Source organism: Cyrtonyx montezumae, unplaced genomic scaffold (assembly GCF_038088225.1).
Source record: "Cyrtonyx montezumae isolate F1298 unplaced genomic scaffold, pur_monq_1.0 scaffold_41, whole genome shotgun sequence".
Classification (NCBI taxonomy): domain Eukaryota; kingdom Metazoa; phylum Chordata; class Aves; order Galliformes; family Odontophoridae; genus Cyrtonyx; species Cyrtonyx montezumae.
The window spans coordinates 1,385,690-1,408,758 of record NW_027072047.1 but is presented as its reverse complement, the minus strand read 5'-3'; the positions used below and the strand labels follow the sequence as shown (position 1 = coordinate 1,408,758).

Sequence of the window (23,069 nt, the reverse complement as noted above, 5' to 3'; positions counted from 1 at the left end):
TGTTCCAGGACTCGGATTTTAGAGCTTTTACATGTATCTAAGGAATTAGGTGACAGCACAGCTGTCTGATTGCTGCAGCCTTCAAACCGTTGACCTGAAATGTGGACATTTCGCACCTGAAACAGACGTGGCACTTTCATTGGGGCAGAAAATGGAGATGTGGGGACTGAAGGGAAAAATCCCCGCAAAGCTTTGCTGCCAATCTCAGCTTTGATGCATGTGCAGAGCAGTGCCCTCAGGTCACGAGTCAGCAGATTTCAGTAAGTGGAAAATGCTTTTTTTTTTTTTTTTTTCTTTTCTTTTTTTAACCTTCCTGGGCTATCTCGGTTGTCCCTGTGTCAGAGCAGCAGCAGCACGTTACCGCTGCAACTGTGAATCAGGCTTTCCTGTGCCTGCGACCACAGTGGGGTGGGACGGTGTGGGGTGGAGCAGTGCTGGGAGCAGTGGTGGTGCTGGCGGCGGAGCAGCATGCGGGACACCTTGTTCCGGGACCACTTCTGGGTGAGTTGGGGTCCAGGGCAGGGGGGGATGGGAATGTAACCCAGGAGAGGCAGTAGTACACAAGGTGGGGGTTTGTGCCACCCTCGTACCAACTCATGGCCCTTGAGGAAGTTGAGTGCTCATGGACCATCTGAGAATGCTACTGTCAAACTGTCCTTTAGTGAGCTACTCCTTCTCTGGCACCTCATCCCTTGGCTCGCTGCTCATGAGCTGCAGGGGAAAAGTCACACCTTGGGGGAAGCTGCAGTTTATACTTTTGAGCCTGAGCTGTGTTTTTGGGCATCTAGAAGTGCCAAACAAGTGCTCACCTGCTGCAGACTTCTGTGACTGTCTGGTTCCCCGACTCCTTGGGCCTCCAGAAATTACAAAGCTGGTGCTGAAGTTTGGGCTCTTGGGTCTGTGCATGTCAGAACAACAGATGAGGGCGATGCCCACGGAGCAGCTCCTGTCTGCTGACATTAGGGCAGGTGTGCGTGTACTGGGGAAGCATACATAGGGCTTTTAGCCAGCAGTGGGGCAGCTGGTGCAGAGCCATCAGTGTGCGTATTGAACCACTCAGGAAATTAAGGCCAGCTCTGCGCATGGCAGCTGTTTCTCAGCCACTTGTTGCCAAGAGATTCCCAGTGCCCCTTTAGCTTTGCTGCAGGAAGGGAGGGCAGCAACGGCAGTTGTGGTGGGAGTGCTGCCCCAGTGCCCGTCAGATGCCCATGGATGCTCTGTGTCGGGGAAAATCATTGCAATGCCAAGTTGAAATGCTTTGTGCTTGGAAAAAAAGATCTCACGAGCACCACAGCAGCAGCTGCGCTGCCTGCAGGGGAGAAGGAAAGGGTGAGAAGCGGACAGAAAAGCCCAAATTTGGCCAGGTGCAGGACTGCTGATAAAAGTTCCGTTTGCTGCAATGCAAAGAGAGAATGCAAACTTCCTCCTGCTGTTTTTCTCCAGCGTTTGAGGTAAAAAGGGAAGAGGAAGGAGAATGCTGCTTTGCTAAAGCAGTGGAGTATACAGAGGTCAGGACAGATGGGTGGGAACGAGTGGGGTCTGGGGAGGGCTGTGGCTGCTGCAGGGTGCAGTGCAGCATAGAGCTGCCACAGAAGGAGAGGATTCAGTGCTCCAGCTGATGTGATACCACATCACACGTTTGAACAAATACTATGCATGCTCAGCTACTTGATTTAGGCTATAACTTTGCTTATGGGGTTACAAAAAAACAAGGATGGTAGCCTAATTTGCTCTTTAACTTTTTCTTCCATTCCCTTGCTTTTCTTTTTCTGCTCACCCTGTTAGGTCTCAGCATGAGGTGCTGAATTTCTTGAAGGCGTTGGCACCCCAATGCTGCTGAAGCTGCGTGCTGCCCCAAATGCACTGTGTTCCATCATGCCCATGCTTGCTGCAGCCTCCTACAGGAGTAAAACTTGCCAGAAATGCTGTTTCCCCTTGCCCTGCCTGCAGTGATCTCTGAGAGCTGAGCAAGCACAGCATTGCTCTCATCTTTGTTTCATTTATTTATTTATTTATTTTGCAATGTACTGTTCTTTCACTATGCAAGCTCTCTTTTCGTTCTGTTGATTTCCATGAGAAGCACCCAGTTTTCCCCAGTCTTCTTAGGGCAGCTTGCTTTGGGTAACTCAGCCGAAAGCATTGGGTATCACAAGAGCAGTAGGCCTTCATAAAAACATGAGGGGGAAGATGGGAACACACTAATGCCAAAACATGGTTTCCACGTTACTGCACGTAGCAATAGTGCAGTTCCCATGCAGATGGTGTTACTGCACGTAGCAATGCGACATTGCTGCTCGTACAACCGAGTTCATTTCCTCCATGTACTGCATGAGAGATTCTGTCTCTGGGATAAGGCTCAAGTACTTCTGCTCCCTGCAGAAATCCACCCAAAGGTTTTTCTCGGTCTCATCAACCTCTGCAGGACCTTGAGCAACTTTGAGACCACTGACTGTGAGCAGGAATAGCGCAGCTGTTTGGTGTTTCTAAAGGCAAAAAATAGACATCCAGCTTCTGCAGTGCTGCTCAGAACAGCTGTGGTTGAGTATTTCAAGCAGTGGGCCGTGAGCAGCTCTTTTTCTCATGCCCTTGTCTGTGTATGGTTCATGTTGGGTGGGGGCACAGATGTGATGAAGCTGAAGATTTATGAGCACTGTCTGAAACACCGTGGCCCAAAACACCACACTTCTCAGAAGAAAAGTGGCACTTTTCCACCCATGCTGTGGAAAATCCATGAATCTCAGATTTCTCACTGTGTGAAGCCCAGCACTATTTCTCCTTGCGAGCTTTGCTCCTGGTCCTGTGAACTACTCCTTGAGAGCTCTGTTGGGGGCACAGCACGAACCTACAAGGGTAGGAATGGGAATTTCCACTCCTCTGAAGCCCTGTGGGCTTGGGAAGCATCAGCTGCTGCTTTGTCACCTTGAAATCATCTGTTCACAGTTTCCATGGGCTGTCCTCTAAATAGCACATCTACTGTTAGTGCTGTGGGAGAAGGGCTCTGAGTGTGTGAGCCTTTGTGCCTTGCAGACCCAGAGCTGGATGCAGGTTCTATTTGGTGCACCAAACTATCCCGTTACACCTGTGGGGTCCATTTTTCCCAACACATTGACTCCAGAATTATAGAACAGTTGGGTTGGAAGGGACCTAAAAGCCCATCCAGTCCCAACCCCTGCCATGTGCTGGCTGCCCTCGCAGCATGTGCTGCCCAAGGGCTCATCCATGGCCTTGGGCACCTCCAGGGATGGGGCACCCACAGCTCTGGGTAGCAGCACCAGGGCCTCACTGCCCTCTGAGCAATGAGTTTCTTTCTAATATCTAATTTAATTCTTCCCCTATTTTAGTTTAAAACTATTCTCCCTTGTTCTGTCACTGTCTATGTAAAAAAACAATCAGTCTTCCTCCTGTTTAAAGGCTCACTGTCAAGTACTGGCCATAATGAGGTCCCCACAATGCCTTCTTGTAAGCTGAACAAGCCCAGCTCCCTCAACCTGTCTTCAGAAGAGAAGTACTCCAGCCTCTGAGGATCTTTGTGGCCCTCTTATGGATTCACTTGAACAGCTTCACATCCTTCTTGTGTTGGGGACCCCATGTCTGGATGAGGTACTCCAGATGGAGCCTTACCATGCAGAGCAGAAGGGGACAGCCCCTTCTTGCCTGCTGCCTCCCCTCTGTTGGGTGGCTTTTTGGGCATGCAGCTCTTGCTCATCTCATCCCCATGGCAGCCCCTTTTGTGTCTGTTATATAGTTTCCTTTGAAATGTGGTAGGAAGCCAAGTTAGGGTGTTCCTGAGTTTTGCAACCTTTTGGCACAAGCACGCTTCCTTCTTTTGCAGAGCTGATGAGCAAAGAGGCGACACAAACTGAGAACCAGTTGTGTGCTTTCAGAAACAAGCTCTTTACATGGGGAGGTTTGTGCTCGGTAGAGAAACAGAAAGTATTTGGAGATCTCAGTGGGTCCCAGTCCTCTGCTCCCCTTCTCTCATGTATGAAGCAAAACTGGCCTGTGAATCCTGGGGGTTTTCTGCTGCCCCACTCGCTCCACCACAGCTCTGCTTTATTTCTTGTTTTTTGCCACTGATTTTAAGTCCCTGACTGCTTAAAGGAAGTCCACAGTGATGAAATCCTATGTTTACTGTAACAATCAGCTGTGTTCCTCTTCATTTCTTGTTCTGGGTACAAATTCCTGAAAAACCCATCTCTGTGCCACCAGCATATCCCAGCAGCTCTGTGCTTGCTGCCGCCTGCGCTTGAAGTGCTTCCTGCATCTCTCCATCCTGCTACTATTCCTCCTTCAGTTTGGTCATAACCATATCCTACTTATGGAACTGGGTCTACCTTGTTTTTCGGGGAAGCCTCTTTGTCGCTGCCAATTCCTGGCCTGTTTGTTCTCCTTAGTGTGCTGTTGGCTCCTGCTATAGAGCTGAGGTATCCATGTGCTTTTGAAGTCTCTTTAACTAGCATAGCACTCTCAGAAATTCCTGACAGGATTTTTTTTTTTTGCTTTCTTTCCAGCAGTTAATGGATTATCTCTGTTTGTGCAGTTCGTGCATCATCTCTTGTTAGTTTTAGCATTTGCTGAGATGATTTGTTCTGTGTACTTACAAAGTAGCATTGTGGGCTTGCTTCTCATATTGGAGTAACATGATTGTTGAGCAATGTGCTGTCAGTCTAGGAAGGTGGACTGTAGGGCTGGACAGGTTTTTGTATCTATGTGAGGAGAGAAACTTGCATGAATTTTGTAAAGTTTGAGTTCCAGCAGCTGGATTTCTTCTGTTTTGTTTAAACCACCATATGCCATTAAACCACAACTGCCATTTCAACACAGGGGAACCCGCCCTCCTTGATTTAAGTTTCTCTTTGTACATGTATGATTCTCCCCCAGATTTCATGGCTGTTTTCATAACTGGAAGCCCAGCTTTGTTTCATTGCCATATTTAAGAAAAAAAAAAAGCATTGTGTAGAGATAAGAATGTGTAACAATTACTTTCACTCCTTAAGACCACTGCAACTTCCAACTCCTGCAGTTGTGTGATTCGGCTGCCCAGAGAGGCCACGGAGTCTCCTTCTCTGCAGACGTCCAAGACCTGTGAGGATGTCTACATTTGCAGCCTGGGCTGGGAGCTGCTTTGGATGAGGGTTGGTCTCAATGATCTCTGTAGGTGCCTTTTAGCCCCTACAATTCTGTGTTGCTGTGATGAGCAGCTTTTGCTTCCATTCTCACAGCTCTGTATCCGCTCTTGCCATTGCTCCCTTCCCTTCATCATTATAAGGCATAGAGTGGCAGTAGAAAAGGGCTTGGTGCCTGGGGAAGTACTCTCAGTGTCTTTTAGGATGGATGTCTGCAGGTGTCAGCTGCTTCTCACAAGGCCAAAGAGAAAGCTATTGCAGCAGTGTTGCTTGGATGCATCCACACATTGTGAGCAGTGAGGGAAGGCCGTAGCTCACTGACAGTGACAATTTTCTTTTGTGAAACTGGAGCTCATGTCAGTCCTGGTGGAGGTGGTCACAGGCTGCACTAACAGGCATGTGAATCCTGTTCTTGTGTTTTCAGAGCTCAGACCTGACAAGCACAGTTGGCTATGACAGCATCATTCAACACTTGAATGACGGCAGGAAGAACTGCAAAGAGTTTGAAGACTTTTTGAAGGAAAGGTATGGAAATCTCTCAGACAGCGGGTTTGGTTGGATCTGGACAATGGTGGTGACACTACTTCTGTTTCTTTTATTCCCATTTTGGTTTCCATCATGTTTAACTGTCCGCTGTCTTAAAGCATCTGTGACTTTTAACTGATGAGGAAATTGCTTTTTTAACGCTGTCCTTCCCCTGCATGGCTGGTCCTATGGAACCAAGTCTGTACCTGGGTCTTCTCAGTTGGGCAGCAGTGATGGCATTAATTAATGCCTCCTGAATGCTGACAGGTATGGGGCATCTCTAGGAAGTCTGTTCCTGTGTTTGCCTACCCTCAGGGAGCCATGGAATAAATCAGCTTCCTAAAATGTCTGTGTCTCTTAACACGAGTGCACATCTACATCTCCCCACCACATTTGCCCTAGGCTATTTTTTCACACGTCTTGTATTCACAGGTTTGCTTTCTTCAAGTTGTCAATGTTGAAATTACATTAATTCAGGGTTGTTGTGCAACAGACTCGATATTTAGCCTACTTACCACATTTGATTAGCCTTGAAGTGGTCAGAAAGTTGAACCTGATCTTCATAGGTCCCTCTGCTCCCTTCTGCTCCATTCCACTCCATTGTGATCCATCCAATTCCATCCCATCCCATCCTTCAGGAGGCTTTCTAATACAAGCCATTAGAAGTACTTGTTTCTGTCCACTGTCCACAGACAGCGAGGTCATCCTGCCCAGATGGAGCTATGTATATTCTACCAAGGAAGTCAAGCCCTGAATGTCTGTACAGAACTCAAAACAAAAGATGGCAGCACGGTTTTTTTCTGTTTTCCCTCTCTTCCAAGAGGTGAGGGCAACATAATCTCTTAGAGACAGTTATACATTACCACCACAAGATCTGACCTCTTCAGATGTTGTCTTTAAAGACCAGATGTAGGCAGGACAGCATAGCTGCTGCCTTTAAAAATAGCTGCACAAGTTCTGGACAGCTGAAACATCCTGGCTGATCTTCAGGCACACGTAGGGAAGCTGAGCATCCATGAGATGCAACAGATCTTGTTGCCGTGGTAAACAGAGATAAAAACTATTTAGATGACTTCCCTGGCTGCATTCATGCATGGGCTGCTTAGTTCTCCATCCCCTGGGGAGGTGGTTATTGTGCCTATCAGCAACAGGGAGACGGTGTGGGTAGCTGGCATGACACCGGGAGCAGACAGGCCAACCTGCAAGCCCCAGGGTGGTCTGTGGTGGTCTGGAAGGTAGGTGCCCATGCTGCCAACCTGGTGTGTCATCCTGGATGTTCTACATAGCCTGTGTTCCCTCATTTGTGCTCAGGGGATGTCCTTATGAAACTCCTTCTGCTCTTGGCCTCTATTGCAAGTAAGTTTCAGTTTCTGAAATGAGATTTTCCTGTCATTTCTCTCTCTATTCAACAGGGCAGTTATAGAAGAAAAATATGGCAAAGAACTCATCAACTTGTCAAAGAAGAAGCCCTGTGGGCAGACAGAGCTGAAGTAAGTTCAGAGTGTGGTGCCTTTTGCTTCCATGGGTGCCTGTAATTGGAGTGATGAATGAGGAGAGAAGGAAGGGGGCAGAGAGAAAAAAAATAGTGTTGATGTCAGTGGGACATTACCAGATGTTCAGGAGTCAGTCTTGTGAATGAATAACAAGTTGACCTTTGCTTTTACTGGGAACCAAGTTGGAATTCACCATCTTCCCACCAGCTGTAGACTGAAGACAGTATCATGGGCACTCAGGCAAGGAGGCTGGTGACTGGCTGAGGATTGTGAGGCCTTGGGTTTGCTCCTCACCCTTTCTGTGGCCAGAAGGAAGTCCATGTACTTCCTCAAGTAAACCACATGGATGTTCAGACCCAGTGCTTCGTCACCCTGCATGGGTACTGTGGCTACCTTGGTTGGCTCAATGAGTGTCCCTTAGCATCTTCTGCTTGAACTTTGGGTTTGATATTATTTGACCCTTTTGCCTACAGCTTTATATTGGGCTGCCACTTTTTTTTTTTTTTTTCCTGAAATTGTCATTATGTCATCTTAACAGGAGGAAAAGTTCCCCGCATTTCCAAGCACTCACCCCATGCAATGTGTAGAAAATATTCGTATGTTTTGAATGGTACATTTTGAAGTTCACCAAGAACATTTGCCTAGAAAATCAGCATTTAATATACCCAGTACTCAGAACAAAGATGTGAGGCAGATGTCAAACCAAGCAAATTGTAGTATACTTGCTGATAAAGAAAAACCTGGAAGTGTTAAGAGAAGAGAGAAACCCTTTTTGGGCTGTTTGCTCTTGAGTGAGGGACTTGCTCCTCAGTTCAGAAGTACTCTGCTGTCACCATTGAATCCTGTCCTTGGTAGTGAACTCTTCTAATGCTCTGCCTGTGTTTTTTCAGTACCCTGAAGAGATCCCTGGATGCTTTCAAGCAACGTAAGTAATTCTTCTTTTTCATGTGCTGGGAAACTTGGCAGTAGTGAAGCCTTCAGGCTACCACTTTGGAAGAAACAGAGAAACCTCAAAAATTGTACGACATGGAGGGAGGTGATCCTCCCCCTCTGTTTTGCCCTGGTGAGGCCTCACCTGAGTATTGTGTCCAGTTCTGGGCTCCCCGGTACAAAAAAGACGGATCTCCTTAAAAGAGTCCAGCAGAGGGCTACAAAGATGATAAAGGGCATGGAACACCTCCTGCATGAGGAAAGGCTGAGAGGCCTGGGGCTGTTCAGCCCTGAGAAAAGAAGATTCAGAGGGGATCTGATGCATGTCTATAAATATCTAAGGAGTGGGAGGCAAAGGGATGAGGCCGGACTCTTCATAGCAGTGTGTGGCGATAGGGTGAGGGGAAATGGCCACAAACTGAAGCATAGGAAGTTCTGCACAAATGTGCATGGGAACTTCTTCACAGTGCAGTGATGGAGCACTGGAGCTGCACAGAGAGGTGGTGGAGTCTCCTTCTCTGGAGACATTCCAGACCCGCCTGGACGCCTGCCTGTGCAACCTGGGCTGGGATCTGCTTTGGCAGGGGGGTTGGACTCAATGATCTCTGGAGGTCCCTTCCAACCACTACAGTTTTGTGATTCTGTGATATGCCATAATCTTGCAGCTGCAGATCCACCACCATCTGTTCCATCCACATTTGTCAGCTGTATTGTTCCTGAGCTGATGTCCTTAATAAATCAGTCCTCCAGTAGTTGAGGTGTTAATAGCTGCGAGTCTGGAGCAGCTCTAGGTGATGAACCATGAGCTGCAGCTTGTCTTAACCTGAATCTGTTAGCTACAAATGCTCAGTGCTGCACTGAGAATGAGCCTGAGATTTACTTAGCAATAGATTTCCATGCTCCGAGGCACTTCTCTGCTACCCTGCGGCTATGTTTCCTTCAGACTGATGTTGTAGGGTGTGATGTGCTGAAACATGCCTAAAGCCGGATGAGGAGGAAGGGCAACCGTTCTCATTTCAATTACTTTTTCCTAAATGATGTGCAAGCCCCAGCATGATTGTGAGACACTCCTTGCAGAGGCAGACCCCTTGGAAGCTGCTTTGAAAGCGCTGCTGCTGCTGCAGAGAAATGCATGAGGTGGGAACACGGGTCATCGATTCAGCTTGATGTCACCTAGAAAAGCTAACCTGAGCAAGATTTTAGGAATATATGCATGAGCACGCAAACACAAATGTGTTGGTTTTTTTTAATTATTATTTATTTACTTATTTTCTTTGCAGAGATAGATAATGTGGGACAAGGTCACATCCAGTTGGCACAAACTCTTCGAGAGGAAGCAAAGAAAATGGAGGAATTCAGGGAAAAGCAAAAGCTTCATCGAAAAAAGGTCAGCACTGGAAACCTTCATTGCAGGGCACTGCCCCACCTGGTGTCCCACAGACCCCTTTATGTCCCTGTGCTCATGAGGATGAGAAGGTTCTGAGTCCCTTCCTACATGTTGTGATTATGCCATAACTGTGCAGAAACCTGACTTCCTTCTTTTCACTGATGTCCTTTGGAGTCCTTTGAGGGGCGGAGATAGCAAGCATCCCTCCAGGGGTGCAAGCCTCAAATAGGAATGTTTTTAAGGCATATAGATAGCACTGTACGATCTATGTAGTGTCTAGTAAAATCTCCAAGTTCCTTAACTTCCTATGGCTTGAGATTCCCATGACTGGAAAATGAAGAAAAACAGTCAGAACCAGAGGTTGACCAGGACTTAGCAGAGCTGAGTGAGCTTGCTGGTTCTGTCTGACTCTGTGGAGTTGGTACAGTGCTATGTGTTGCTGGTACTCATTTGTAAAGCTTCTTCGTGTACCCAGTGGAAGCTTAGATAGATGAATGTCTGGGATGGATTTGTGAACTTGGAAGAGTTTTTATCCCTGTCTGTGGCAGCTGGATTGAAACTAGATGATCTTTAAGATCCCTTCCATCCCAAGCCCTTCTATGATTCTAAGGTACTGAAGCACCTGATTTCAGGCAGAGGGAGGTCCTTACAGCCATCACTCTGTGATCCCATCATACAGTCCATGACTCTTGCTTTCCAAAGCCATGCTGACTTTGCCTCTGTTGTCTTCACAGATAGAGCTCATAATGGAGGCAATTCACAAAAACAGGAATATGCAATACAAGAAGACCATGGAGGTAAAGCAAGTGTGCTGCTCTCTCCTGCCGTACGAGTTAATGCTGATAAAATGCACATGCGTGCAGCTGTATTTGCATTTCATTCACTTGCTGACACGTTCCTGCTCTGCTTGGTGTCTCTCCTAGGCCAAACGTCTGTATGAGCAGCGCTGCAGGGATAAGGATGAAGCAGAACAGGCTGTGCACCGCAATGCAAACCTGGTCACACAGAAGCAACAGGAGAAGGTAAGGAGAGTGGGTAGCTGCACAGCATGGGAAATGATTGTCTCTTCTTGCAGGTATCCTACTCCAAGTCCTTCTCTCAGTTCTGGGGTTTGGGTGGCATGAGTGGACTGCTGACCTTCCCTGGTGGGGCTGCTCTGCTGTGGGTGATCCACCAGGGCTCTCCTATACCTTTCTTCTCTCTCCTGTCTTTGGCAGCTCTTCCTGAAGCTGGCTCAGACAAAATCAGCTCTGGAAGATTCAGGTGAGCAGGGAGACACAACATTCTGGTTTGAAAGGTGAATGGGGCATTTCCTGAGGTGGGAGGAGTGGGTTGGAAGCTGAGCCATAGTATCTCAGAAACTTATCCAGAGATCCAGGGGCCCATGTGACCCTACCACACTCCCTATATTTTCTTCAGACAAGACCTCAGCCTTACTGTGGGGCTCTGTATCCCAGTGAATTGCTCACCATAGAGAACCCACTACTACTGGTTTCTCTCCATGCCCCCACAGCCATTTTTGGCTGGACACTATTCCTTCCAGCAAAATATTTTATTAATATTAACCAGCTGACGATTCAATTTCCCTCACAGACAGGAGTTACCAGCAGAGTATTACTTCACTTGAGAAGATCCGGGAAGAATGGCAGAAAGAGCACATCAAGGCTTGTGAGGTAAATGCCACAAGATCTTTTCACAATGCACTGTGGTCCCACAGATGTCCATCCCTGTGCTGCAGGGCTTAGGGACAGAGTGCCCCTGACTTCCCTTCACGTACCCTCTGATGTATTGCAACCGGCCCTGCATGTCTCTCCTGTTTGCCTTCTGGATTCAAGAGCCCACCACTTCATGGTTTACATTGTGCTACTGTTTTTCTTGCACTGCCTTTTAACATCAATAGGGCCGAGACACTCGGTGGTGATGTTTTTGCTGGTTGCCTGCTTGCACATTTGGTGCTGCCATCATCTGGCTCAAACAGTCTGAACATCTGTTACCTCAAAGCTGCAACCACGGGGAACACCTGAAAAGACCTGTCTTGGATGCTGACACCCTAAATGCATGGAGCATAGAATTATAGAAACACTCAGGTTGGAAAAGGCCTCAAAGATCATCGAATCCAACCACGACCCAATCATACTGCCCTCACTCTAACAACCCTCTGTTAAACCATGGCTTGAGCACCACATCTAAATGGTTTCAAACAAATCCAGAGATGGTGATTCCAACATCTCCCTGCAGAGCCTACTCCAGTGATGAACAACCCTTTCTGTCAAGAAATGTTTCCTGATATCCAGCCTAAACTTATGCTGGCGCAACTTAAGACCATTTCCCCTCGCCCTGTCACTGTCATCAGTGAGAAGAACCCAACCCCGCTCTCGCTGTAAGCACCTTTCAGATACTGGAAAAGAGCAATGAGGTCTCCCTTCAGCCTCCTCTTCCCCAGACTAAACAGCCCCAGATCCTTCAGTCTCTTCTTGTAAGGCATATTCTCCAAGCCCTTCCCCAGCCTTGTCCCTTTTTTGGACCTGCTTCAGCACCTCAGTGTCCTTTCTGAACTCAGATGCCCAACACTGAACACAGTACTCAAAGTGAGGCCTCACCAGTGCTGAGTACAGGGGCAGGATGACTTCCCTAGTGCAGCTCACCGCACCATTCCTGATCCAGGCCAGGATGCCATTGGCCTTCTTGGCCACCTCGGCATGCATCGGTATACTGAGGTCCCTTTTCATCAGGCAGCTTTCCAGCCACTCCTCCCCAAACCTGTAGGGTTGCTTGGGGTTGTTATGACCAAAATGCATGACCCATGCCAAAATGCATCCGTGCCTCTGTTTTCATACTCTGATGGCCATTTTTAATTTCTCTGCATCTGTGGGAGGGAGGTGAGAGGACAGCTGGGACTACAGGACCATGGGGCACTGAGCAGCCTGTTCAACACTAGTGCAGCAGAACACTAATGTGTGCAGGCCTTCCTGAACTTTTCACCCAGCTTGAAAACACTTGGTTGCACAGAGAGATGGTTTATTCTCTGGGCAAGCTGGACCATTTGTGGATTTATGGACATTAAAAGACTATGCAGACCAACCCGGCAGCAATGAACAGGAACATCTAGATGTCTTCATGTCCTGCAGGACATCAACACCACCTGTTCTGTGCTGACACAGTTTTCTTTTTCATGTTATTTGGAGTAGGAGAGCTTCTTATCTGTTACTGGATGATGAACTGTGGAGTTGTATTATGTGCATTCGCTCAATCCCTTTATGTTACTGTTAGTCAGAGAAAAGTCTCTGGAACAAAATGTGGTTGAGAGGTGAACTTGAATCACCTGAGGGCATGCAAAAATAAAGCTTGGAGGACACCATCCTCAACTGCATGCATGGCTGTACTGGCATAGAAGCCACCACCCTGTCCTTGTCATTGCAGTTCTTTGAGACTCAGGAGTGCGAGCGCATCAGCTACTTCCGCAGTGCCCTGTGGCTCCATGTCAACCAGCTCTCCCAGAGCTGCGTCCAGAATGATGAGGTAAGTCACGTGCAGGTTGTCCCACACTGCCTTCTTTCTGTTCTGGACCAGGGTTCTGTCCTTTCAGACCCCAGCTGCCCACCTGGGTTCTCTTTGTCCACCTTTTTTTAGTAACAGCAATGAGTGCAAGCCTTTCTCATATTTGCAGTTGGAGAAACAAGGAGAAAGCAGAACATGAATGCAGCTCTATGCTATCAACATCATGCAAAAGCACTGACTGTTCTCCCTGGTTAAAGAAAACTGTTTGAAAACAATGAGGCACATGAAAGGCAGAGGGAGGTGACCTCGCCAAATACTATTCAGGGTCATGTCACCGCATGCAACACAGCTGACTGAGTAGAGACCTTTTGGTTTCCAACCTAAAGTACATAAATGCTTTTCATTTTCTTTCTGCAGAAATATGAGGAGATCCGCAAGAGTTTAGAAATGTGCAGCATTGAGAGAGATATTGAGTTTTTTGTAAATTTACGCAAAACTGGAAGTTCGGCCCCAGGTAAGAGCTCAGTGCAGCGTCCCAGTGTAGCACGGACCTGCTTCTATTCCTCATGTTGCTGCTGTTCTTACCAGCATCAGTTCGGATGCAAAAACCACTGGTTTTGTAACATCCTCATAGAATTATAGAATCACAAGGTTGGAAAGGACCTACAAGATCAACCACTCTAACTGTCCACCCATCAACACTGCTGCCATATCTCATAGCTCCTCATTCAGACACCTCAGAACACTGCCAGGGATGGTGACTCTACCACCTCCCTGTGCAGGCCATCCCAGTGCCTGATCACTCTCTGAGGGAAAAAGGTTTTCCTTAGTCCAGTCTAAACCTGCTCTGGTACAGCTTGTGGCTGTTTCCTCGGGTCCCATTTGTTGCTTGGGAGAAGAGGCCAAACCCCTCATCACAACCTCCCTTCAGGAAGCTGTAGAGTGCAGTGAGGTCTCCCTAGAGCCTCCTTTTCTCCAGACTGAACAATCCCAGCTTCCTCAGCTGCTCCTCATAGCCCTGTGCTCCAGACCCCTCACCAGTTTTGTTGCCCTTCTCTGAACACATTCCAGGGCCTTTTTTGTAGTGTGGGGCCCAAAACTGAACACAATAATTGAGGAGCAGCCTCACCAGTGCTGAGTACAGGGGGATGATCACTTCCCTGCTCCTGCTGGCCACACTATTCCTGATGCAGGCCAGGATGCTGTTGGCCCTCTTGGCCACCTGGGCACACTGCTGGCTCACATTCTTCTGAGCGTTGACCAACACACCCAGCTTTCTTTCCTCTTCACAGTCATAAAGGTTGTTCTGCTCTCCTGTAGGTCTCTATGGGGCTCAGTGGAATCACTATGGGGCCCAATGCTGAATGTTGATGTTGGCAAGTAACAAACTAAAGGCCTATGCTTTACTGCTGTTAACTTTTCATAGCTCCTGTTGTTTACGAAAACTACTACAATGCTCAGAGGAACGTGACTCCTGTGAGAAGTCCAGCTTCTGTACCTATATCAAGGTAAGGCACATAAAATGAGCAATTTGAATTGCTCTTGCAAATTATGCAAGAAAAAAAGAAGCATTTTTCTTTTGCTCTCAGTCTGTTGGAAGCTTTAGCAGCATTGCAGGGAGATATCCCCCTTGCTATGTAGTCTGTCACTCTGCAATAGGAAGTATTGCATTGCGCTGCCTGTTACATCATGCTCCAAGATCCGCCCCCTCCCATCTAAGAGCTTTATGCTCCCACTTATTGAGATCGTGGTCTCATGGCTGGGAATCTTAATCTGAAAGTGCTTCTGGTGAGTATGTGCTCAGTTTTTCTTGTGCCAAGCCAGCTCCAAAATCCTGTGGGCTAAGGCTATCAGGAGGTGAAAAGCAAGATAGCCTGGGGAATACTGAGGTCAGGGTGGAGAAAGCTTCTGTCATGTGGAAGATGAGGATTCAGGGGTAAAGACTCTTGTGAGGGATGAGTGTTCCCTCTGGCTGTTACATCAGGAGAGAAGTCATGCACAATTACACTCTCCTGACATCTCAGGAATCCCTTCATTTGAAAAGGCATGCCCTGGGGCTCACCTGGGACTGTTTTGCCAACGAAGTGGTTTTTGGTGAGGTTTTTCTCTCCCATGTTGTACAAGATTTGAGTCCTGTGTTTGCCCAGTATGCTGTTGTTGGTGAGCTAGCCATGGCTGCCCTGATACCAGTTATCTAGACAGCCAAGGACTGCGAAAGTTCTGCCCTCCCATGAGCTCTGGGAGGGTGATTTGAGAGCTGCAGAACCAGAACACCTGGGCTGGTGCCCTTGGATGTGAGGGAATCCCACAGTCTTTAACATCATGTTTTCTTTTGTGCAGGAGGGGGCCTCTACCAACCCCAACCAGTGGGCCAGGTGAGTTCCTTGGCTTAGGTGGCTTCTGACCTCACAGAGTCTCTCTCTGTTCTTGCTCTTCCCCATAGGATCACGAACTTGATCTTTCTAAAGGACTTGCTTGGTGTCCAGCTCCTGCTATAAGCCTAGTCTCCTCGGAAAGATGGTGGGAAGTTGGCCACTGACTTTGGATACAAGGTTTAGCCTAGAAGTTCTGATCAGAGCCCTCTGTGTGGGAATTTCTGAAGACCTAGAATGCCTAAGCTTGGAGTCTCAGCAGTCTCTGCAGTTTAGGCTCTTCTGTGTTTAAATGGGATGAGTTCTATCCCTTCCAGGCCACTTCAGGGATGGGATTCCACAGTGAGACTCAGAAAAAAACAGTTTCTGCTTTGGCTTCTCAGGATATCAGCTGATCTGATGAGCCCCATTCATTCCTGACTCCCATCCCTTTAACACATTCGGGCAGTGCTTAGTGGTTTTGCCCTGCACAAGGTCTCTTAATGAACACGTTTCTGTGCTTTCTGTTTCAGGTGATCCTGATTATGCCACAGTTGATGGCTACAGCTTGATACACCACTAACAGCTGCTGTAAGTAATGAAGAAAGGGTTTAACAATAGATACAGCTGCAAAATAAGAATGGTAGAAAAAGAAAAGCCACGTTCAGGGTGATAATACTTGGAGGTGACCAGCGGGGAGAGATGATTATGTCAGCCCTACTGTCCTTGTCTGAGCTGAAGCTGTGACTGAGACACCATTGTTGATCCTGTCCTATAGGTTCTTCAGGCAGAAGACACTGTGGGTCTGGCCAGCACAGCAAAAATGGTGATTCCAGTTATTCCCAGCAGCGCACAGCTGCAGCGCTTCTTCCATTTCAAGAAAATATTTGAGGACTCTGATAATTATTTGTGCATGTGGAAAGTGCCTACTGAAAATCTTTTCCTTTGATCACAACATTCCTTGGACAGATATCCCATCTTCACGCTCAGGGGAAGAAAGTTTCTTTAAGTAATGGACTGGGACTCAGGCTGTTCTCAGCCTGAATAAGTGGATATAATGGATAATAATGGATCCACGTGCCTTCACTGTATGCCTACACCCACTGGTCCCCAGAGATTTACATTATTTCCTCATGTGGAAAGGATCATAGCCAGCTTCAAATTCTGTCCTGCTGCACTGTAACAAAATGTACAAGTAAAGGAATACTTCGTCCTGTTGTTGTTTTTCCTAAAAGATCAAGAATACAGATACTCTTCTGAAGATGCCTGCTGTAGTTTTAGTTCTTTAAATATATATATATTGAAAATAACAGTTCTGAGTTGTGTGCTGGATATGTTTTTGTTTTTTTTTTATTTTATTTTCCCCTACAATGTCCTGTTCACTTTCTGTCAGGGCTGATGCTGATACACTTTCAAAGCATCCTAGTGTAATCATGTGAGGTGAGTTGCCTTTCCTGGAAGGAAGCCTACAAGAGCACGTCTTCCCTCAGCCTCTATCACAGCACGTGCTGTATGTACACACTAAAACACAGAGAATGCACCAAGTAGGATGGTCCCAATGAGCCTTGAGCTGCTGAAAGGCAGCTTTCCATGGCTTCCTGCCTTCCAGCTGAACTTGTCTTGGTTGGACGTGATCTGTAACTCATCAGACACATTAGCACAGGTTCAGGACACGACTGTCCCACTTAAACACTTGTAAGCAACAAAGCCTCCTTCACAGTTCCTACGAGGTTGCTGTTGTAGGAAGGTTAGCGTGGTAGCTGTCCGCACTGTAACACATTGCACGATTTCTTTTTTGTGACTTCTGACAGAGTACCACAGGGGCTGTTAAGCTGAATACTGGTGTCCAAGGAAAACAGGCAGTGCTCTCAGACACAGCAATTGGGTTTGGGTGGTGCTGTGTGGGCACTCAGCACGTCTTCGTGCTATCCTTTCTATGAGAATTACCACTGGGGATCTTTGATCTCTATAGGGGGGCCAAGCGTCCTCTCAGACCCACAGATAAGAGCTCTGCATCGAGAGGCCTCCAACCCTACGGAACAGCTTCCCGCATCATCCCGCGAGCCCGTCCACTACCGTTTTTGTCCCTCTGCGCCTCCCTTACCTCCTCGCTGCTGACTGGCCGAGCGCACCGCCGAGGGGCGGGGCGGCGGCGCGCCTCTTCCGGCTGTGCCCGCGGCTGCTGGGGCAGAGGCGCGGTGATGGCTGAGGCCGTGCGGGCCCCTCGCAGGGGCCGCCCCAAGGGCAAGGCGAAGGTAGGGGTAACGGAGGTGTCGGGGTGGTTTTCTTAAAGGGTTTCTAAGCGTCAGCGTTTCTCTGAAACATGGGGAGGTTGAGAGCGAAGAGCGTGATGTAATGTAACCTAAAGGGTCGTAAACATGGTTACAGGTTACAAGTGGTGTCCCCCAGTGGTCGGTACTGGGGCTCATCTTGTTTAATGTCTTTACTGATGACCTGGATGATGACGGGCTCGAGTGCAACATCAAGTTTGCAGGTGACGACAAGTTGGGAGGTGGTGTCAGTCTGCCTGAGAGTAGGGAGCCCTCCAGATGGATCTGGATCAGCTGGATCGCTGGGCTGAGGTGAATGGGATGAGGTTCAATAAGGCCAAGTGCTGGGTCTCGCACTTTGGCTGCAATAGCCCCATGCAGCACTATAGGCTTAGGGATGTGTGTCTGGATGACTGTGAAGAGGAAAGGGACCTGTGGTTGTTGGTTGATGCTTGGCTGAACACGAGCTGACAGTGTGCCCAGGTGGCCAAGAGGGCCAACAGCATCCTGGCCTGCATCAGGAATAGTGTGGCCAACAGCAGCAGGGAGGTGATCATCCCCCTGTAATCAGCTCTGGTGCGGCCGCACCTCGAGTACTGTGTTCAGTTTTGGGCCCCTCACTACAAGAAGGACACTGAGGCCCTGGAGCATGTTCAGAGAAGGGCAACAAAACTGGTGAGGGGTCTGGAGCACAAGTCTTATGAGGAGCAGCTGAGGAAGCTGGGATTGTTCAGCCTGGAGAAAAGGAGGCTCTAGGGAGACCTCACTGCACTCTACAGCTTCCTAAAAGGAGGTTGTGATGAGGAGGTGTTTGGCCTCTTCTCCCAGGCAACAAATGGGGCCCGAGGAAACAGCCACAGGTTGTACCAGAGCAGGTTTGGACTGGACATAAGGAAAACCTTTTTCCCTCAGAGAGTGATCAGGCACTGGGATGGCCTGCACAGGGAGGTGGTAGAGTCACCATCCCTGGCAGTGTTCTGAGGTGTCTGAATGAGGAACTACAAGATATGGTTTAGTGCTTGTGGTAATAATGGTAATGGGTGGATGGTTGGAGTGGTTGATCTTGTAGTCCTTTCCAACCTTGTGATTCTATGATTCGGTGATTCATGTAGGTGCTGAAAATGGCCGAAATTGAAATATCATGCCTCAGGGTTGAATCGAAATGGAAATGTTTCTTGGAATCAGTTAACCTTGTTATGCTTTGTGTGTTACAGAACATACTGCGTAGAGCACGGGTGTTGAAGTCACGCTTGACCAAGCTTTCTGAGACAATTGAAAAGATTTATTGATCTCTGTTTTGTAAAATGAGGGTTGGGTTGAAGTCCCAGTTGCGATTCCTGAGCTGCAGGCAGATAGGAATTCAAGGAAATGTTTTTCCTTGAATAACATTTCCTCGTGCCAGAACGGTCAGTGTGTCATGGTTTCTGTTTTCATTCAGCTCCACAGTCTATGCCAGGCAGTGAGGTTTTCAGATTGCTGTCTGGAGGAGTCATCCTCCCAGGGAGGCAGCGAGTCACCGGTGGAGGACGGCTGAGGACGGCTCACGTGCAGTGACCACAGTGGTGCTGCACTTTGTTGTTCCTTCCAGGTGTAATTAACTGCTAAACAGTTCCTGAGTGCTGCCTGGTGAAGTGTCACTTGGGCGAATCCAAAGTGCTTCTGCATTGCATGTGACCCGCTTGTGATGTTTGTGTTGCTGTTGTCACACTCTTCATCTTTTTGAGGCCTTACCTGGAATGCTACATCCAGGTTTGGGATCCCCAGCACAAGAAGGATCTGAAGCAGTAGGCATGGGTGCGTAAGAGGTCTGTAAAGATGCTCAGAGGGCTGGAGCATTGCTGCTATGAAGACAGGCTGAGGGAGCTATGGGTGTTCAATCTGGAGAAGGGAACGCTCCAGAGGGACCTCATTGTGGCCTTACAGTACTCACAGGAAGCTCATATAAAGGAGGAGGCTCACTTTTACCAAGTCTGGTTGTGACAGGACAAGAGAAATGTTTTTAAACTGAATGAGGGGAGGTTTAGTTTAGATGTTGGTAGGAAACTCTTTACTCACTGTCCTATGAGGCCCTGGCACTGCTACCCAGGGAAGTGTGATTGCCCCATCCATGGAGGTGTTCAGTACCAGGCTGGGATGGGGACTGGATTTATGGTCCCTTTCAGCCCAAGCCATTGTGTTGGAAGGGAACATGTGAGGGTGTTTGAAGATGCATCCTGAGACCAAGTATGTCAAGGATGGTTTCAGTCGTGAGCCTTAGAAATGGCCATAGTGTTTTGAAAACTGAATGACCTTTGAAGTTCCTTCGAACTGAAGCCGTTCTGTGATACAAGTAGCTAGAATGCATGCAGGCTGAGAATAAGTCTGGTTCAGCTGAGGAACTGTTAGGCAAAGGAATTAAGCAGAAGAACAGTGACCCCAAAGTTATGCCTGCCCAGCACCAGTAACAACAATCTGGTAGAAACTAGTGGGATGCCAGAACCAGAGGACGTGTGACTGGCCATGCATCTGTGAGCATCCCAATGAGGAGCACTGAACTACTGCAGCAGTGATTCATGAAGAACAGTAGGTCTCTTCATGGCATGAGGTGTCATTCACTGCAAGTAGTGCAGCAGGATGCTGGAAAGGGAGGATGGCGAAGTGCAGGGCATGTCAGTTGAGCAGGTGTTGCCTTAGTGGCTAAACCCTCATAAGCAGAATAAGACTTCAGAATGCATGCTTTGCTTTTATATTGGCACAGGACCTGATTTCTCTCATCTCAGAAGAACCTGTTAATACAATGACATGTTTTGCTCAGAGAATGTGAGAGCTGTAAAGCACTTCATAAATTTTACAAGACTGTTTTTCGGTCTAACAATAGCATTGGGAGAAATAGAGGGTGCAGCTGAAAGGTAAAGGGATTTTCTTCTGTGTGGGCACTGTGGGAGGCTGTAAAGGAGAAAGGACGTGTCATTTCGTGTGTTTGTAGTGTGTGCAGCTGTGTACAAGTCCAGGAATTTGATCTGGTGACGCCGTATGCAGTGGAAATTACAATTAATATATTGCCAGGAGATGTTTGTTATGACAGGTTCTGGCTTAATGAATCACGCTGATCTGTTTTCAACCTCCCACCAGGAGCTGCAGCTCTTTATCTGGGCCATCCACAGGTGAAGTGGGCTGAGCAAACTTCTCAGCTTCAGTTTTTAACAGTAGATAAGCACACTTTTAGAAAAGTCTGTATTTGTATGTGCACCTTTAGAAAAGTCTGTATTGGGTTCCCTTGCTGTGTTATTTCCTGTGCTGTGCTTTGGGGAGGAGGATACTGATATTTCATTCAGACTGCATTTATGGGAATCTGAACCACATATCTGCTTTACACTTCTGATGTCTCTTCGGGTTGTACTGTGTCTGCAGTCTGTCATACCTGTGTTTGAGTTGCATCACGTCTCTAGCCTGTGACGCCTGTTTCCAGTAGGTATTATTTCAGAGACTGTGTAAGATGTGATTAGAAGATGTGTTCTAGGTATTTCTTTCCTCTGAAATTATCTTCTGAAAATAATTTTCAGGCCATTAAGGCACTCTTTAAAACTTGAGATGAGTTTCTTCTTGTTATCTGGGTTACTTATAGATTGGTGGAATGCCTTATCCTGGGATGTCTGCAGAAATATTAAAGTGTCATTCAAGAGCTGACCAGGAGAATCGAAATGCACAGCATTTGACGGGCATCTAAAGACCGAGAGCTTATCATTTTGAAAATTAACCTCTGAAGATGCTTTTAGAGCTGTGGTGTTGGCTAACAGTGTTTTTGGTGATGGTAGGGTTTGGGATGCGAGGAGGAGGGATTTGCTAGTTAATAATACTGTTGATTTATTTCTAGGAAAAGAAGAAAAGGAGTAACGAGGACTCCCAGCCACTAGAATCTGATGATGTTTTTCTCCCTCCTGTATCAGAAGTGTCTTCTCAGGCCACTAAAGTGCAAGGGGAGCAAGCAGGAGAATTCACTGAAATTAAGCTCAGTGATGAAACAGAGCATGGAAGAGCTGTGGCTCATGCATGTGACATTTCTCTCAGTAATTTAACTTCAGCAAGCAAAGGATCTTTGACAGCAACTCCAGAGCTTTCAGCAAATGGAGAAGAGAGTAAAGGTGGTCCTCCCTATGCTCCTCACACAAAGGATGTTGAGGAAAGTGAACAGAACAAGCTGGACAAACCTGCTGGCCTTGTGGAGGCAGTTGCTAGCGCATCAGCAAACTCTGCTGTATCGGGCAATTCCTTTCATGACAGTGCAGCTGCTCCTGGGGCAGCAGTGGGCGTGGTAAGGGGCAAAGAAATGGAGCATGTACAAGATGCTGAAAGTCCCCTTCTTCGTTTCTCAGAGAAGCTTGCCCTGAGTACCTCACAGCCCAGTGAGAAGTCCAAAACGCGTGTTCATCGCTTGGGATTGAAATCAGTTTATCCAGACCTGTCAACTGAGCTGTCCTACGAGAGACCAACTGTAATGGCAGTCAGGCCTTTGCTGCACAATGAAAGGCTTTATCCGGAGCTCCCAGCCGAACCCGAACTTGTGCCTTTCACCAGAGAACAGCTGAAAATTTTTGAACCTTGTTCGTGGCTCGAGAACGTGGATTCCTACACAGAGGAATTTGAAAGTGTTGCTCATCAGGACAGGCATGAATTTTATGAGCTGCTCCTAAACTACATGCGCTGTCGGAAGCAGCTTTTGCTGGCTGAGGTGGAGCTGCAGGCCATGACGACAGACTGCCAAAACATCAAGGGGAGGCTATGGACCTTTAAAGAAGAACAGAAGACTGTGCAGGTGCTGTTGTGAAGCTGCTTTTGAAGCAGAGCTATTTGGATGTGATTCTGAATGCTTCCTTTGCTCACTGTTTTGACTTTGCTTTTTTTTTCTCCACATTTCATCCTATTGAGATTTAAGACAGTTTGTTGTTAAAACTTTGTTTTAAGTGTGGGGTGGTAGGATCTGTTTTATTGATCTTGTTTGGAGTCAGGCTTGCATTTGAGCTGTGCCCATCCAGTTCTGCCTGTAGTGCTGGATTAAGTTTGTGCCACAATACTTGGTGAAGATGGAGGGTAAGATGCAGAGAATGCAGAATGCAGAATTTCAGTACGACCGCTGTAATGATGTCCCATCTGGCTCGCTGCCTGTAGTGATAGGTTTCCCTGCCATCATTCCTGGCTGTGTCCCACTGTCAGAGGTGCAGATGTAGAGGAGGAGCTGTAATCGTGCTTTCAGGTGATGCCATTACTGGGAGCACTGGGTGTACAATACACATCTGCCTTCAAGAATGGTTGCTCCATGGTTGTATCTGTGGTTGTAATCACTGCTGTAGTGCTCTTGTTGCCCTGTGGCACTGCTTCTTGCAGCCCAGAGGTATCTGAGGAATTTCTTGGTGCAGACACCAGAGGAATGTTTGCCCCAAACTCTTCCAGTGTAGTTGGTTTTTGGAGCTGCTCATTGTGGCTGTGGGAGTGAGTGAAATTGTCCTGATGAT

General features: G+C 47.6%; 2 protein-coding genes across 3 annotated transcripts in view; both read left to right on the top strand.

Moving 5' to 3' along the window:
* Window positions 1-417: 417 nt before the first annotated feature.
* On the top strand, window positions 418-16,257 carry PSTPIP2 (proline-serine-threonine phosphatase interacting protein 2). 2 transcript variants are annotated; one of them, XM_065747066.1, is made up of 15 exons: window positions 418-501; window positions 5,551-5,651; window positions 7,064-7,141; window positions 8,035-8,069; window positions 9,355-9,461; window positions 10,196-10,258; window positions 10,385-10,483; window positions 10,679-10,724; window positions 11,055-11,134; window positions 12,882-12,980; window positions 13,377-13,473; window positions 14,386-14,467; window positions 15,300-15,334; window positions 15,844-15,901; window positions 16,089-16,257. In XM_065747066.1, the coding sequence occupies exons 1-14, from the start codon at window positions 469-471 to the stop codon at window positions 15,891-15,893; spliced, it is 1,005 nt and encodes a 334-aa protein (XP_065603138.1). In that variant the 5' UTR covers window positions 418-468; the 3' UTR covers window positions 15,894-15,901; window positions 16,089-16,257. The 2 variants fall into 2 exon arrangements, with proteins under 2 accessions (XP_065603138.1, XP_065603139.1); XM_065747067.1 differs by lacking the exon at window positions 418-501 and adding an exon at window positions 5,088-5,135.
* Window positions 16,258-17,466: 1,209 nt separating this feature from the next.
* EPG5 (ectopic P-granules 5 autophagy tethering factor) overlaps window positions 17,467-23,069 on the top strand; it is a 55,077-nt gene continuing 49,474 nt past the window's right edge. The window contains exons 1-2 of the mRNA XM_065747105.1: window positions 17,467-17,565; window positions 21,434-22,372. Coding sequence (XP_065603177.1) covers window positions 17,512-17,565; window positions 21,434-22,372 — 993 coding nt within the window. The 5' untranslated portion in view covers window positions 17,467-17,511. The remainder of the gene's footprint in view (window positions 17,566-21,433; window positions 22,373-23,069) is intronic.